Source organism: Python bivittatus, unplaced genomic scaffold (assembly GCF_059951505.1).
Source record: "Python bivittatus isolate LINGU-HERP-01145 unplaced genomic scaffold, Pbiv_v1 ctg000790_np1212, whole genome shotgun sequence".
Taxonomy (NCBI): domain Eukaryota; kingdom Metazoa; phylum Chordata; class Lepidosauria; order Squamata; family Pythonidae; genus Python; species Python bivittatus.
Window position 1 is genome coordinate 4,177,889 of NW_028277110.1, and position 15,520 is coordinate 4,193,408.

General features: G+C 41.8%; 1 protein-coding gene across 6 annotated transcripts in view; it reads left to right on the top strand.

Annotated features, from left to right (window-relative positions):
- Positions 1-15,520, top strand: part of ARHGEF9 (Cdc42 guanine nucleotide exchange factor 9) — a 242,733-nt gene that overhangs the window by 154,944 nt on the left and 72,269 nt on the right. For 5 of the 6 annotated variants that reach the window (XM_007421913.3, XM_088129199.1, XM_088129200.1 and 2 more), the window contains one exon: positions 4,399-4,578. The exons of the other annotated variant lie outside the window; for it this stretch is intronic. In XM_007421913.3, the coding sequence (XP_007421975.1) occupies positions 4,399-4,578 (180 nt within the window). The remainder of the gene's footprint in view (positions 1-4,398; positions 4,579-15,520) is intronic. 6 annotated transcript variants of the gene reach the window in all.

Sequence of the window (15,520 nt, forward strand, 5' to 3'; positions counted from 1 at the left end):
TTAGCAACTATAAGATGTCCAGACTTCAACGCCCAGAGTTCCCCAGCTAGCTGTGCTGGCTGGGGAATTCTGGGAGTTGAAGTCCGGACATTGTAAAGTTACTAAGGTTGAGAAACACTGGTTTAGATGGATCAGTGATATGAGTCAGGTTCTGGCTGGGATTATCCCTCATTCTAAACTGGGGCTTAGTAACTTGGTTCGCTGTGAAAAAGGTAAAATGCCGTTGGAGTAGATTAGTTTACTAGGATGCATTAATCCAGCCTGAATAAGCCAGCTTCAGGTGCATATAGGAAAAGTACTAAGTTCATTGGAAAAACCCCAAAGATTTTGCCCACAAGACCTGAACATTCAATTCCTGCATTTCTAGATAGAATGGGGAGAAAAGGGTATCACAGAGAAGATCAGGATACAGTAGCTTCTATCACTGTGGAATGCACCATGCATATAATGGCCTGATGTTTCAAGGGGATAATGTCTGGTTTAATGTTAGGAAAACGTCCTAATGGGAGGAGCAGCTTAAGAGTGGAATCAATGACCCAATAAGGTTACAGGCTTTCCTTCATGGAGATGTTCAAGCCAAGGCTAGACTGTCATCCGTCAGGGACACTTAAATTTAGATTCTGCACTAGGTATGGAGTTGGACTCCATAGTCCCAGTGGCCCCTTCAACATCCAGATTCTATTATCTCTTCCCTACTGGGTTAGTGGGAGGTTGCCTGTGGTGCCCACATAACAGCTTTGCATTCTCCCCAAAGATCTAAAAAGCTGTTACGTAATTAAGCAAGAATGCCTTCCTCAACCCGGTTTTCCCACTAGCATCTGGAGGCAGGATAGGGCAGAGTTGGAGAGCATAGAGAGAGAGTGCGGGAGAGAGAAATATCTGCTAAATTATTGCTTTTCTGTCATATTCTCAGCACTGCCTCTTGCCAAGCCACAGAGACAGAGAAGGGGGGAAAAAATGAAAAAGGAAGGTCAATCTGTAATCATTTCAAATAATAATTAAAAATAACCCATCAGTTCCAAAAGACCAAAGCAATTGAATGGCTTCTTAGAGTGTCCTCAGAATAGCAGCGGGGAGATAAGCAGAACCAGAGAAAGGGCGGTGGGATTGCCAAGGGCAAACACGGCATGGGAAGTCAGACATGCGGATTTTTTTTTTAATGGAAACCTTTTTGTCTGGACCAGTTTGATGCCCTTGAGTTGTGTGAGGTTAAGAGCCACAACAACTCCCACCCAGCATGACTGGTGCTTGGGGACTCCTGGAGCGAGAATGCAGAGGCCATCATATTAGCCATACCTTGTCCCCTGCATGATTCCCCACATTGGCAGGGAAAGCTTGAAGGAAACTATAATCTGGTTCACCCTGAAAATTTGTGCTTCATGTCAATAGGCAGAGCCATAGCACAGTGGGAGCCTCACGTTCAACATCTGCATCTTCTCTTAAAAAGGACAAAGAAATCAGGTGGCATATGATAAGAGCCTCTGGTGATCCAAGTGTGCTTTATAGGACATGTAATTATTCTTACCCTTTTTAGAGGAGGATGGGAACCGAGTGAATAAGGCGAGGAGGTGATGTAGGTGGAGGCTTCACCCCACATGGTCAAGCCAAGCTTTTCTAGTTCCCTCTCTTGCTGATTTGGGTGGAGGGAGACGTGGCTTTTTCTTTTGCATCTTTTGAAAACTCCACCTATTTTAGGGCAACCTAGACTACCATTTCTGTGTTCTTCCGGCTTCAAGGTGATAGGTCTCCTTGCCACCAGATTTTGGTGGTGGTGATTGGTGGACCTCCAGAGGTGTGGAAAGGAGGTTCTGGTCTGATGCAGAGCTTAGGGCCTTCAAGACAGCCATCTGTGGACTTGGTGGCCTGATGGTGCCTTCAGTGTCCCTGTATACATGATGAGAGGGACTGTGTGGATATGTGAAAGAAGGCACATGTAGCAGTATCTTAGAGAAAGTTATTTCTTCTACCCACCTCTGGTCCATCCACCCCAATGGGTCTTCAACTAATGGAGGCATGCCACTGAAAAGAGTCAAAGAACAAAGTAATCTTGGAGTTAAAATAATGCTATTATTTGACCACAGATTTCTCAGCTTTTTTTAAAGTAACTGCTCCGCCCACAACCTTCATTAGCAAGCCTCAGAAATATTTCTGCATTTTAGGTCCCTCCTCCCTAAACTTCCTGTTTGAGAGCCTTTGGTTCTCCTTCATTTATTTTTTTAAGCAGTAAAAGCATCAGCAGCTTCTGGGGTCAAGGCTGATGGATCTAGATGAGGGTGGTACTTGTGGAGTTTCTCTTGAGAGACCTGGAAGAGAACATGGAAACAGAGCTTGCAAATGAGTAACAGGAACGTTGCACGATGTTTTTCCTTTTGGGCTGGAGGGTATCAGTGCTGTTTGAAACATGGAAGGAAAGGGAAACGCTGCAGCAGAGAGATGTCAGAAAGTCATGTGGAAGGAGGCTCAAGAGCTGATAGGCAAGAAGCCCTCCATGTTCTTCAGAAGAACCAATTTCCATGATTGGCAAGACCTGATCACAAGAGTCGTGATCTGCGAGTGTTCTTTCCCTGCGCAAAACGTTTTTGGGAAAGTTGCATTAAAAAAAAGTACAGTAGGGACACCGAACTCTATGGCAGAGTTTCTTAAACTTTCTTCTCTCAGGAGCCAAAAATAAGTCTAAATGTTGTCTTTCCTTTCATTAGTACAGCCTTTTTTGGCCCCTGCACCCATTTTGACTTTGAGAGCAAGTTTGGGGCACTCTCAGAAAAGTAGTTGCCATTGACATGGAAGACAAAGAACTTTCATGTTCTTCTTGCTGCTTCCTTTTGTCCTGAATACCCAGAATCACTGAGATACCTTTTACTTGGGGCTGGTGGGCACATGGCCAAATAAAGCAACAGCTCCCCAGATATTTGGGGGAATAGATGAAGGTAGAGCAGTGTTTCCCAACCTCAGCAACTTTGAGATGGGTGGACTTCAACTCCCAGAATTCCCTAGCTAGCCCTGAGAACTCTATGCTAAAGTTTGGGTTTTGCTTTGCAACATGCCAGCTTCCTTCTTTTAAACTGGAGTGGGTGGTTATATTAAAAATAATTGTAATAATAACCCCACCCCCCAAATATTTAAAAATGCAGGCTTCCACAACCTGGCTGCAAAAATAAGTAAACAAGTGATGTTTGAGGTCAGAATTAAAGATATGGGATGGCTGTGTCCGTCTCTGGATTAAATCAGGGACAGGCTGCAATCCTCCAAAAAGAGCGACTGGAAAGACTCTTGAGACATCCCTGGAAGGAGGCTCTGCTTAGATAATAATCTCCTGCCAAGTTGAGTAATCCAGAGCCTCTATGTAGAGATCAGCCCCAGTGGGATGAAGCTGCCACCCACTGTCTGTCTGATCTCGTCTGAATGCTCTTCAGCAGCTGCTAAGCAAAGAGAGAAAGTCCTGTCTTCACCTTGTGACAAAACCTCTTTTCTCACTTGATCTGATGGAACACCCTTGAAAGTTGGAGTGCCAATTTGGGTGTCCAAGGGTGGCTTTGATTCTGTCGTGGCCTGTCCTGAGGTGAGGGTCGCTTGGGACACTCTTCCAACAAGGTTATTTCTGCTCCACCAGTTTAGAGGTTGAATAGCATCCATGTTCTTGATGTTGCCGAGATCTGCAGCGTGCGCAGGTGATAGCTGATGTTCTTAGGCATCAGACCCAAGTTCCTAACTTAGTGAAGCGAGCTTTTAACTAGCGTGAAGACTCCCTTCCATAAGGATAAGATTTGTTCATAATGTCAAATTGTCTGAATACTAAATAGTGCTTGAGCCATACACTTAGCATTAGACACTATAAATGGGAAGAAATAATTAAATATCCTTCCCATTTCAAAGGCTTTCAACTGGCCAACCAGCTTATATCATTCCATACCCCATTCTTTTTCTCTTTTCCATCTGACATTCACCATTCTGGGTTTACCTGGCGTGCTCAATCTTTACTGTACTCTCTCCCCCCCCGCACATTTTTAAGGTGATGCAAAAAAAATTCTTCCACTTACTAAGCCAGATTCTCAAGGAGAAGGCCCAATGGGAACCCTGATTTGATAGTTTTCTGGATGCAAAGGCTTATGCTGGACATGTCGTTTCATGCATGTGCCTTCATTTGCAGCCTGTAATGCCATAGTCCAGCAGAGAAAATTCTGTAAGAAGGAGACCTTCCCTGCAATCACTTCCATGGCATCATTTGGGCATGCCCCTTCCCTAGCCAGGTGGACCGAAATCCCCGCCTTCTTTGAAAAGCAAGGGAGAAGTGTTCAGACCACACACTTCCTCATCCTCTCTGCATAGGGGTGGCGGGAGGAGGGGGCTTTCTCTCTGGGGAAGAGAATGTGGCTGATGGGCTTTGTTTTGTTTTTCAAGCTGATCAGTGGCGGTTCGATTGTCAGTGCTGAGGCAGTATGGGATCACGTCACCATGGCCAACCGGGAGTTGGCGTTTAAAGCGGGAGACGTGATCAAGGTCCTCGATGCCTCCAACAAGGACTGGTGGTGGGGACAGATCGATGATGAAGAGGGCTGGTTTCCCGCCAGCTTTGTAAGGGTGAGTAGCATTTGTTTTTCTGATTCTCCCCTCCTTGGCCCATCTAACTGGCTTTGTCACAAGTGGGTGCAGCTGAGCCCGGAGTTGGTGGGGCCAGGCCAAACATGTTATCTTTGTCACCCCCCAGTTGTCTGGAGGTTGAGTCATGGCAACTGGACTTCTTTTCTTTAACCAAAAAGAAGAAGAAAAGAAGTCCAGTTGCCATGACTCAACCTCCAGACAACTCCACCTGGGTGACTGAGAATCTTCATAAACAAACCACCCCCCAATTGTGCAACATGCTAGAAATGAAAATAATAACTTTTGCAAATTGGGCTACCAAAATTGGGCAAGGGGTCTCGGGGTGCCCCAGATATTCAGCTGCAGAGGACATTTACAGCCTACACCTGGGCTGGGTTCATCTCTTGCGAAAGCACATGTTTTGTCATAGAGGTGTCATCCTATCACAGCAAACTGTGGTGTTCCCCTGGCCTTGCTGGCTTTTGAAAGAAATCAGACAAATTCATGGAAAAGGCACGGCCTGCAAATGAGGTGGAAGTGCAAAGGCTAAAATTGAACCTCTGTGTGTAGATGCAGCCTATCTTTGAATCAGCTGTCTGTGAAAGAAAGCAGTATCATTTACTGAACACAGGATTTGAACTGTTTCTGTGACTCTGGGAACCCAGGTTATGAAATGAATGGACACTTAGTCTCCTCCATCATATTTTTCTTATGTTCTTATAGAATGCAGAAATCAGGCTATTTTCTGTTTTGCGTCCATTCATTTAAAAGCCTGGTTTGTCCCATTTCTGTATTAATCAAATAAATGAGATAACAGTTTTCCTTAAACATGCATTTTTTTGTACTTTATATTAAAATATGTTTTAAAAAAAAAAAAAAAAACTTGAACTCCTCTGCAGTTTTACGCTATAAATGTTGATACCCTTTTTATTTTTTAAAGGGGTTGATATCTTCAACTTTTGGTTGCCAGTTTCAAGCTTCTGTAATAATGTAAAACTGCAAACTACCATTAAGGAATGTGAAATTTGGAATGTTATGAGAAGGGAATATAATTGTAGAATCTTTCTTCTTGGAGATGCTGCAGAAATCTGGTCTTTCCGCTTTTTCTTGTTCAGTCGCTGTTCTATTCTCTATAGGCTGCAGAAATAACCCTTGCAACAAGTTCTGATATTTATCGTTCAAATAATTTTTTACTGCTTTGTTATACTTTTATGGATTTTTAAAAATATGTGCATCAGTACTTTCTGGGAGGACCAGGCTTGAAACTACACACATTTTAGGGGGGAAAATGGGTCTCCCATGTGCATAGCAGTTTGAACTACAAATGCTCATTCTGGATTCTGTTTCTCAGCTATACTTAGGGGGTTACGGAAAATTGCAGGAAAAAGAAGTAATAAAGCTAAAGATATACAATCCACTAGTATTTAAACAGAGCTAGGAATAAAACTCAGTTGGGAATAAGATTCAAAACATGACTTCAAACTTAAGAGGTTCTCATTATAAGGCAACAGGTTTTTCTAAACAACCATTCTTCTAAGGCTAGTAGCTAGGAAAGGGGGGGAAAACCCCAGAACTTGGCTGGTTTTTGCAATAGTCCCACGCTGATTATTTGAGTGCTCTTATTTTCTTAGCCAATGATTCTCCCCTAGTTTTGAGGCAGTGTTTTGATAAATATTGTGGCAGATTGTAGGTAGCTAGCTGAACAGGAGCTCAGTGTGAACACACCAAATCTGGAATTTTGACCCCCGAGCCTTCCAGGGTAGAAAAATCAAAAGAACCAGCTTGAGAAAGATTCCCTTAACTGAGAACCTGGAGATATGCTATGGGATAGGACCACTAAGCCATAATAAGATAAGCTGCTTCACCTCCCTAGGGGTTTAACTAGTTGTGTGAATCCAGCCAGATTGATTATTGAGCGATTATGTGTCATCAAGTCATTGTTGACTCTTAGCAAACACAAGACACAAAGATTTTCTCCATGACAATCTGTCCCTAACCTGGTCTTTCAGGTTTTCCAACAGTGTACGCACCACCATTGTAATTGAGTCCATTCACTTTGCTGCTGGTCTTCTTCTCTTTCCTTCCAACTTTCCTAGCATTAGAGCCTTCTCCAGAGAATTGGGTCTTTACATAATGTGCCCAAAATATGCTAACTTGAGCCTGGCCATTTGTGCCACGAGTGAGAACTCTGGGTTGATTTGTTCAGTGATCCATTGGTTTGTTTTTTTGGTTGTCCATACTATTCTCAGGGGTCTTCTCCAACACCAAAGTTCAAAAGCATCAATAGTCTTCCTAGATGGTAAATCAAGGTTAGAAGCAGCCTTCTCCAACCTAGGAACCCACCAAGCATGCAGGCAAGTTCCCAGAATTCCCAAGGGTGGTCATGCTCAGAATTGGTCGTCTTGGCATCTGGAGAACCACCTGAAGGAAAAGTGGGGCATAAATGTAATTAATAGACACAAAAATCTAAACATAAATATATAAAAAGTAAATGGGAAGGGGGCTTTTATCTGCACTTGCTGATACAGGTATATAAACTTGGGGGCAAAAACTCAACTTGGTTAGTGATGATCCAGGGACCATAGTCTGGAAGTTGGGTGAGTTCAGAACAGCTAAAGTGTATGTATGTTTGCCTGTAAATAAAATGCCAATTCAACAGAGTTAATATGATTTACTCCCAGTATATTTGTGCCCATACTCTAAAACAGCTCTGAACCCCTTATTCCAAGGTAAACAGCACCCCATCTTGAGTCAGTTACTGGCAGGACATGGCTTCCACAATCCTGCTATTCATCCACCAGTCACAGATTTTCCCAAACTCTTCTCCCAGGATAACACTTCATTCTTCTTTTGGGTACCTTCACTGCAATAAAGATCCACGCCCACTCTCCCCATAACAGTGATGTTATATAACAGCAAAGACAGTGATGTGAACACCCCAAATCTCTGATGCATGCTATGAAGAACTGGTTCAAGAACCCTCTGCTCTCAAAAGACTGAATGGATTGGCAAGAGCGACGCGCAGGTTAAAATATGGATTTTGTTGATGCAAAAGAGAAATGTGGATCAGGGTACCCCAAATTATCAATCATTACATCCCTGTACATAGGTTTAAGCAGAATATTGAAACAAGCAAAAGATGGGTGTCTTGTCCAAAAAGATGTCATCTAAGAAGGTACCTGAAAAGGAATGTCACCCAATGTGTCAATTCTCTGCTGTGTGTTCTGTCCTAAATCATCAAGCATGGCTGAGTGAGCAGGTCTTGGGTTTTTTGTCTGGGTGGGCCAAGCAGCTATTAAGAAAATTAACAGCACTTGCAGGAAGGACAAAAAGCAGCTTCTTTCTATCTTGCTACGCCCTCGTCCCTTTTTGATACAAGCTTTAAATGCATTTTTTGTATCTAGGCAAGCTTTCAAGACAATAGGACAGTGCAAACAAAGGGGAGGAGATTATGCAGCAATGGCAGAGGGAGCCTCAGTTAAGAGGTGGAGCTATGAAGAGCAATTAAGAGCGGTGCCAAACTTACTGAATTATAGGCACTTAACAGAAGGCTTGAGGAGGGTAAACATGGAGAATTTTGAAGGATGTATGCTTGTGGTTAAGTAAAGGCCCATCTTAGTTGAGCTCCACCTGAGAGACTTCACTGGTGGGGGAAAGACCCAGCGAGGCTGAAGATGCGTTGGAGTAACAGTAGAAGAGCAGGGAGGAGAACTCACGGGCAGAGGAACAAGAATGGAGAACCGGTGAGGGTAGAGCTGCTCTTTTCTAAGCCCAACGTGGCCATGACTAAAACAAGGGGAAATCAGAAGGTGATTTTCTTCTTAAAGCTGCAGTAGCAAGAATAAAATGGAACCGAGCAAAAGACATAGAATTCTAAAATTTCCATAACATAACCCAACTAAAACTGTTCAGACGTAATCCTTTGAAACCCCCAAACATGGCTGCTTCTGAGTGAACCTTTTACACAGTTTCTCAGTTTCCTGGGATTTTTGTACAGCTCCAAAGCTTGCAAGCCCTGGGCTAAGAAGAAATTCCGTATTCAAAAATCCTTTTCTCTATCTTTAGTTAAGCTATTCAGTTACCAGCCCACCGGAGACACTTTCTGAATTTGTTTCTATTTAGAAAGAATGTGCATTCGGCAGAAGTATAAATCAGAATTCATTCATGGTTTCCATAAATCGCAAGATTCACTAAAGATTAGAACGATTGTTCTTAATAACATAATATATAGAGTCTTTCCAGATCCAGTCAAAATGTAGTTGATTCCTTGGTATACTTAATATTCAAATTCCATCAGTAATTTTTTCAAGAAGAGGAATTGACTATATTTAGTATGCCATTTTACAACCATTAAATTATCAAGGAACTTCCACGGTTGAGCAATTATTAATTAGCTGCTAGAAGTAAAAATATAAAAAGTTCCTTGTTTCGTAATTCAGCAATAACTCCCTTGAGGATGTGGTATAGTACAGTGCTTTCTACTCTTTGCTTAGATAGAAGTTTTACTTCTGGACACTTTCTTCCAGAACAGCACACTTTTTCACATATCCACCCATATATCGACAACAACTCCGACTTTTTGTTGAGTACCAATAGAAGAGAATCTCTGTAGCTCAGGGTTGAACTGTGGAGTCTTTGGTGCTCTCTGAGCTTGGTGGTTTTCTTGCAGATGTTTCATTACCCAACTAGGTAACATCATCAGTGCTAGTGAGTGTGGGATTTGCTCCATGTTTATATACAGTAGCTTGCCCTGCCAGTGTTGATGGGGGTGTGGTTTTCTCCATGGTAGCTCCTTGATTAGGGTATTATTTTCTGCTTGATAGTTTGTCTGGTGTTAATCCCTGCTTATCTGGGTGTTGGCTGCTGGAGAGGATGTGTTCTGGTCTTTTTGTTTCGTTCTTAGCTTGTTTAATTGTCTCTTTTAAATGGTGTGTAAATGTGGTTTATCAATGTGTGCCTATTGATGGCTGATTTGTCTGAATGCCAAGCTTCCAGGAATTCCTTAGCGTTTTTGGGTATAAAACTACTGTAGTTGTTGAGTAGTTGTGAAACTACTGTAGTTTTGTTGAGTAGTTGTGATCTAGCAATCATTTACACTATTCTTATTGGAGTTAAGTGCCCAGCAGTGCCCAGCAGTGTACCATCGTCCATCTTAGCTCTGGTGCAGATTGATAAAAACCCTCCTGATTTCTATAGTGTGCCATTTCATATATTTAATTTGCTTTTCAGGGTCTGTAACCTAAGCTTCTTTTAGACCGACAGGGACACACGGACACACTTAAGAGTTCTTGAAGTGTGCTGTCAAAATTGCTTCAGGACACAGGTTTCTCCAGGGACTTGCCCATACCGTTTATCTTTAAATTGTTACATAGGACAAAAAGTATATTTTTACTAAATCACAATTCTACTTCAGGTTAGCATTGACAAAAGTCTATCAAAAGATCACCAAGTTAGTTCCGTCTGGTACAGCCTTTACACAATCCAAAAACTAACACATTTTACATCAAGGCTTATGAATCACTTAGCAGGTCTATCTGAAGTATTGTGAGGAAAGCAAGCGAACAAGAGCTGAAGTTATTTCTCATGAGATTGCATGTTATGCTCTTAGAAATCTAATAATTAATCATTCATCTCTTATGGTGGAAGGCTGTTTATGAGCAGACAACCTGAGATCACACCATCTTCTCTCCAAGTTGTAAAATATTATTGTGACAAACATCTTGATCAATGTATATTTTCGTGAGATAAATTTGCATAGGTAAAATTACGTTCTCGCTTTCTGGAATATCTGTGCAGCGTTCACCATTTTTCTCTTATATTCTGGAGAGTTGTGTATGTAAAAAAGAACACAATTTTTTACACGAATGGTCTTCATTTTATGACCTTTCCCATCTCTGAATTTTTTAATGTCTTATTTAATTAATAAATAAATAAATAAATAAATAAATAGGAGAAAGCAAGGCAGATGGACTCGGTTACAGTGGCCATGAGGGCACCATTGGAAGACTTGAACAACCAGGTTAGGGACAGATCGTCATGGAGAAAATCTATGTGATTGCTAAGAGTTGGCACATAAGCAATCATTGCAATGAAATCATTTTAGTAAAAGACCAAAGAAGAGGTTGCATAGCGTTTATTGTGTTGGGCTAGAACCTGGTTCTGGTCCCACCTCAGCCAGAGAAGTTCTTTCTCAAAGCCCAACATACCTCACAGGGTTGCTTCTGTGGGGAAAACCGAATGAAGGAGTGCCATGTAAGACTCCTTGAACAAAATGCACAGTATGAATCAAACAACAAACAAATAAATAAATAAGTAAAATACTTCCTGGAATCATAGCTCTTCTAAGACTCTTCCATTACCTAAAAAGTCCCCCCAAATATAAAAGAAGTCTTGATGGCAGTGCAGTAGAACAAGTGAGTTCTGGAGGGTTGGCATACGAGATGCAAAGGTAGAGCTTCAAGATCAATGCAAACTTGATGTCTCTCTCTCTCTCTCTCTTTTTTTTTTTTGACATTTAATGCCACCTGCAGTGAAGCTCTGCAAAGGCAAAACGATCTCTTGATTGCTGTATGATGTGAGGATCTAGGGACTGGGGAAAAGGAATGAATTGGCTGTGATTCAGAATAAATTGGAAGAACCATCTTGGCTCTTCCATCGAGCATCCTCGTGGTCTAGCTGTCCAGCCTCCTGTTTCAAAAAATATTGGTTGAGATGTCTGGTTCACAACAAGCTAAACTACACTGAAGAGAGTAATGTAAGGGTTAAGGATTGTGTACAATATTTTGAACCTTATTTTCTTTCAGTACAGCCCATTAAGGTTAAGGTTAAAATCAGGCGTTGAGGTTAAAGGGCCAGTTGTCTGTTGAGGACTGGGGTATAATTTTTGGCATGGGGTGGTGAGAAGGGTTCTCTGTAGTGAAATTGGGTCAGGGAACATTGCATGTTTCCAGTCTCACATAAAACCTGTCCTTGAGGCAAGTTCTGCTTGCAGTCAATGTCCTTAGCTCAACGTTTCTCAACCTTAGCAACGTGAAGATGGGTGGACTCCAGAATTCCCCAGCCAGTAATTTAAGATGTGTGGACTTATATGTGCCGCCTGGGGAACTCTGGGAGTTGAAGTCCACTCATCTTAGAGTTGCCAAATTTAAGAAACACAACTTATTTGAATGGGAGGGTTACTCGGGTTGGCTGTGAATTTCACTTGACAGCAGGCCAGATTTAGGGTAAGGAACCTAAGTTGCTTTAGGTTCACCATTAGCATTTTCTTCACAGAATCCTTTTAGTTTAATTGGCTTAGGTTCAATGCTTTTTCTTAGAGATGTTCTGTTTGTGACTCACTAATATCCTCATGTAAATTGTGCACGTGATGCTTCCTCTATCCCATGATGACTCGGACGTTTGCTTCTTAACTGAATTGATTTGCAAAAAAAAAAAAAAGTTTGCTAATCTTGGCATTCTGCTTCGCTTTGGTGGAATCGTATCAAAATGATAGCAGGCATTGCAGGAGGTGATCCCTTCTCCCCGAATGTTTTGAAAATGGCTGCATTCAGACATAAGGATAAGACAAGAATTGTCCATCTTTCCTAGACCCACATCTTCCAAACTCTCATGCGCTCAGCAAACCTGATAGGATTTGGGTGGTTTCATCTCCAATTCTTGCAAAATCTTTCATAAGAATGCCAACATTTTGCAAGATTGTAGACTTCATGATAAGGATGTGTTTCAGGGTGAAGTGCTTAAATTTCACAAGCTCTCATAGGATTTCTGTGGGTTTTTTTTTTAAGTATTTTAATTATTTTATTTCAATTAATTTGGGGAGATACTTGTGCCTTTCGAAGTGCAGTGTTGTAGACCCTTGTTATTAGCCATGGTTTAACACTGTAAGCAAACTCAGGTTTGGCAGCTCCCTCCCCCCTTCCTCCTGCTCCTCCACTGATGTTGCAAGGGGGGAACATTCATTACGGTTTTTAACCACACTTTACTTTTGTCTTTCAGTGTGGCTCAGCTGTGGTTCAACTTAACTAGACAACTTCACTAGTTTATTAAAACAAATTTGCTGCAAGAAAAACACAGAAACACTGATAAAGACTTTTTATAACCCAGGCCAGTGGTTCTTAAACTGGGGATAATTACCCAAGGAAGTAATTTGGGCGTATCCTGGGGGTAATGGAACAATTTGTAATAGCTTGTTTGTGAGTCGAGGATCCAGTTTGGACGCTTGTGTGAAACAACAGAGAGCCTAGTGTAAGGGGGGGGGATGAATAACATTATTCGAGACCAGGAAAAGGGGTAATTGGGTCATACCTTTTAAGACCCACTGCCCCAACCTGTATTGCACTGGGGAAATCAATCTCTTGTTCTCAATTCTCCAACCTAGACTCATTAAATTTAACTAGAGTACCAATAAAGATGTTACGTATAGAACCTTTAACTTTTATGGTTCTTAGGAATTACTGATTTATTTAGTTCTTGCCTCTTAAAGTTTAAGGCTTGGGGCCAGAATCAGACATTCCACAGGCAGTCCAAGAAGTGTGGCTCTTAGGAAGTGTTGGAAAGAGGCACAAGCACTCCAGAGCTCCCCCCTTTTTTCCGTGGGGCGGTGGAGAAAATGTGATGTTCTCAGACATTTCAGAGTGTTAAGGATCATACTAATACATTCCCCTCTTTTGAAAATTTCAGCAAAGCAGCAGAATGTTGCACCCCATTTTCACAGGTGGGGAAACTTTGGAGGGGAAATTTGACAGTGCATTTCAGCCCAGAGTTACTTCCATATTGGTTTTCCCCAACTGGGTGATGTCCAGCATGCAGGACTATAACTGTCAGCCCTTCAAGGTAGTCCAGTCAAGGAACAGACATCTCAAGGATTCCGCCAATGTTGCTTTATTGTTGTGGGGTAGAATAACTGAGTCTTAAAAGCCCGTATAAGTTTCTCTTTGACCTTATACAAAAAAAAAATCAAGGTGGGGTTATTCTGAGTTTCTTTCTCACACTTCCTTCTATTTCTGGACTGTGTAATCTCTTCTCCAAGTCCCCCCCTAACAACTCATGCCTTCCTTCCCCCCTTAACAGCTCTTTCATACCTTCCTCAAGGTTATCTCTAAATTCCTTTATAATAACTCAGTCACCACCAGTTAGTTCAGCCCTCAGTCATATTATTTTTTAAGCCAACAGACACATATTGAGAGCTGATTCAGTTCAAGGGGCTCTGAGCAATGCACCTCCTGAAGGCAGTTTTATTTAGGCGGCTGATAGGTTGGCTGTGAGCATTAGTGGTGGGAGAAAAGCACTTTGTGGATTGCTCAGTCCCACTGACTGCTCATGTCCCTGCACTGTGCCACAAGGTGGTTTCTTTGGTTTATAGCTTCGTGCAACTTGTGAAACCAGCCAGATTTGGTGCATCCAGCAAACTGTAATTAAAGCAAACAATGGTAAACAGGCATGCAGAACTTGTGGCTCTAGAGATGTTCCTACCAGCATCTCTCACAAATGGCCATCCAGGGGCTGTTGGATATTGTAATTCAGTCATAGCTAGTTCTTCACCTCTAGCTTAACCCAGAATACTAAACCAGTGTCATATTTACTCCAAATGAAGACAACCCTGAGTTTAAGAAATCCTCCCACCCCCCAAATATGCATTGTAAATAGAAAAAAAATTAAACACAGACAAAAGTCCTATGTAATGCCCAGATTCCACACATGTTCACATAGGTTGTCAACTCCAGTTGAAACCAATCCTGGAAATCTGCTCTTTCCACATAATTATGTGACACAGTTTGGTGTGCATATATGTGTGTGTGTATACCTTCTGGTAACCACACTCCCAAAATAGGCAAGCAAAGGACAAAAATATTTTTGAATTAATAATTACTCATTAAAATAAACTGTAAAAGAAGGGACCCTATTTATAAAACTAATTGATCCTCATCTGCATATGCCAACCATTCTGTCTCTCACATATAAAGACAAGCTACATAAATATGTACATTTCCTTCCCACCTTCCAGAAGAAGTAAGGGAAAGGGGTGGTTGCGCTACAAAAAAAAAGGAAGAGATATAGGAGAGTGAACCATTGGAAGTGTAGTGAGGAGAAGAGATCATTGGACAGAGAGAAAAGAGGGAGGAGTCATCTTCAGGAGTCACGGAAAGGGTTAAATGCACCAGGCAAGCAGCCCCTTCCATGTAATGGCTAATCCTCAAAGGCAAACAAGTCTGCTGTAGTCATGTCCACCTCTGCTGTTGCCCTTTTGTGCCACTTCTGTTCTTATCAGTGAATGTAAATGGATCACCTAATTCACAGGCATTTGCAGGAAAGCTTGACTAGATATCTATCAGAGGAACTCTGAATGAAGAAAACTTAAGAAAGATCTGATCCAGATCTTAACCTGAGGAGCTACCATTGGTTTGGTCGTTGGCCAACTAATCTGAAACTAGATTGGTAAACCCAAGATTTTTCAATCATTGCTGCAATGTCTGAATTGATATACATGATGGTTACAGTTGTTGCTTTACTTGTAGAAATAGCTGCATTATGAATTTAAAAAGCTGAGTTCTGAGAGACTGGAGAATGGAAGAAATAGGTAATCCTTTCCTCATTACTATTTGGGACACTCATGTGAGCTCAGTCATACTTCTATAATGATATCTCAGTTGTACCACCCACCTTTATTACCAGTTCCCACAACCAAACCCTGCAAACCAGGGCTGAAACCTGGTTGGTGGTCTGGCTGGTGAAGAGATTTGGCTCTGAGTAAGCTACATGGTGCAACTCATATGAAGGATTTTTAAAATGCATATATAAATAATGATATAAATATTCACTTAAATGTAAGGTTCTTGAGTTCTCAGTCCATTTTTGGTAGGTGAGAAGTGATAGACAAAGGGCTTTGTACAGCACCTGCTGGTTACGAGCCAGGGACTTCTGACCCCAGACTTTCCAAACAGTC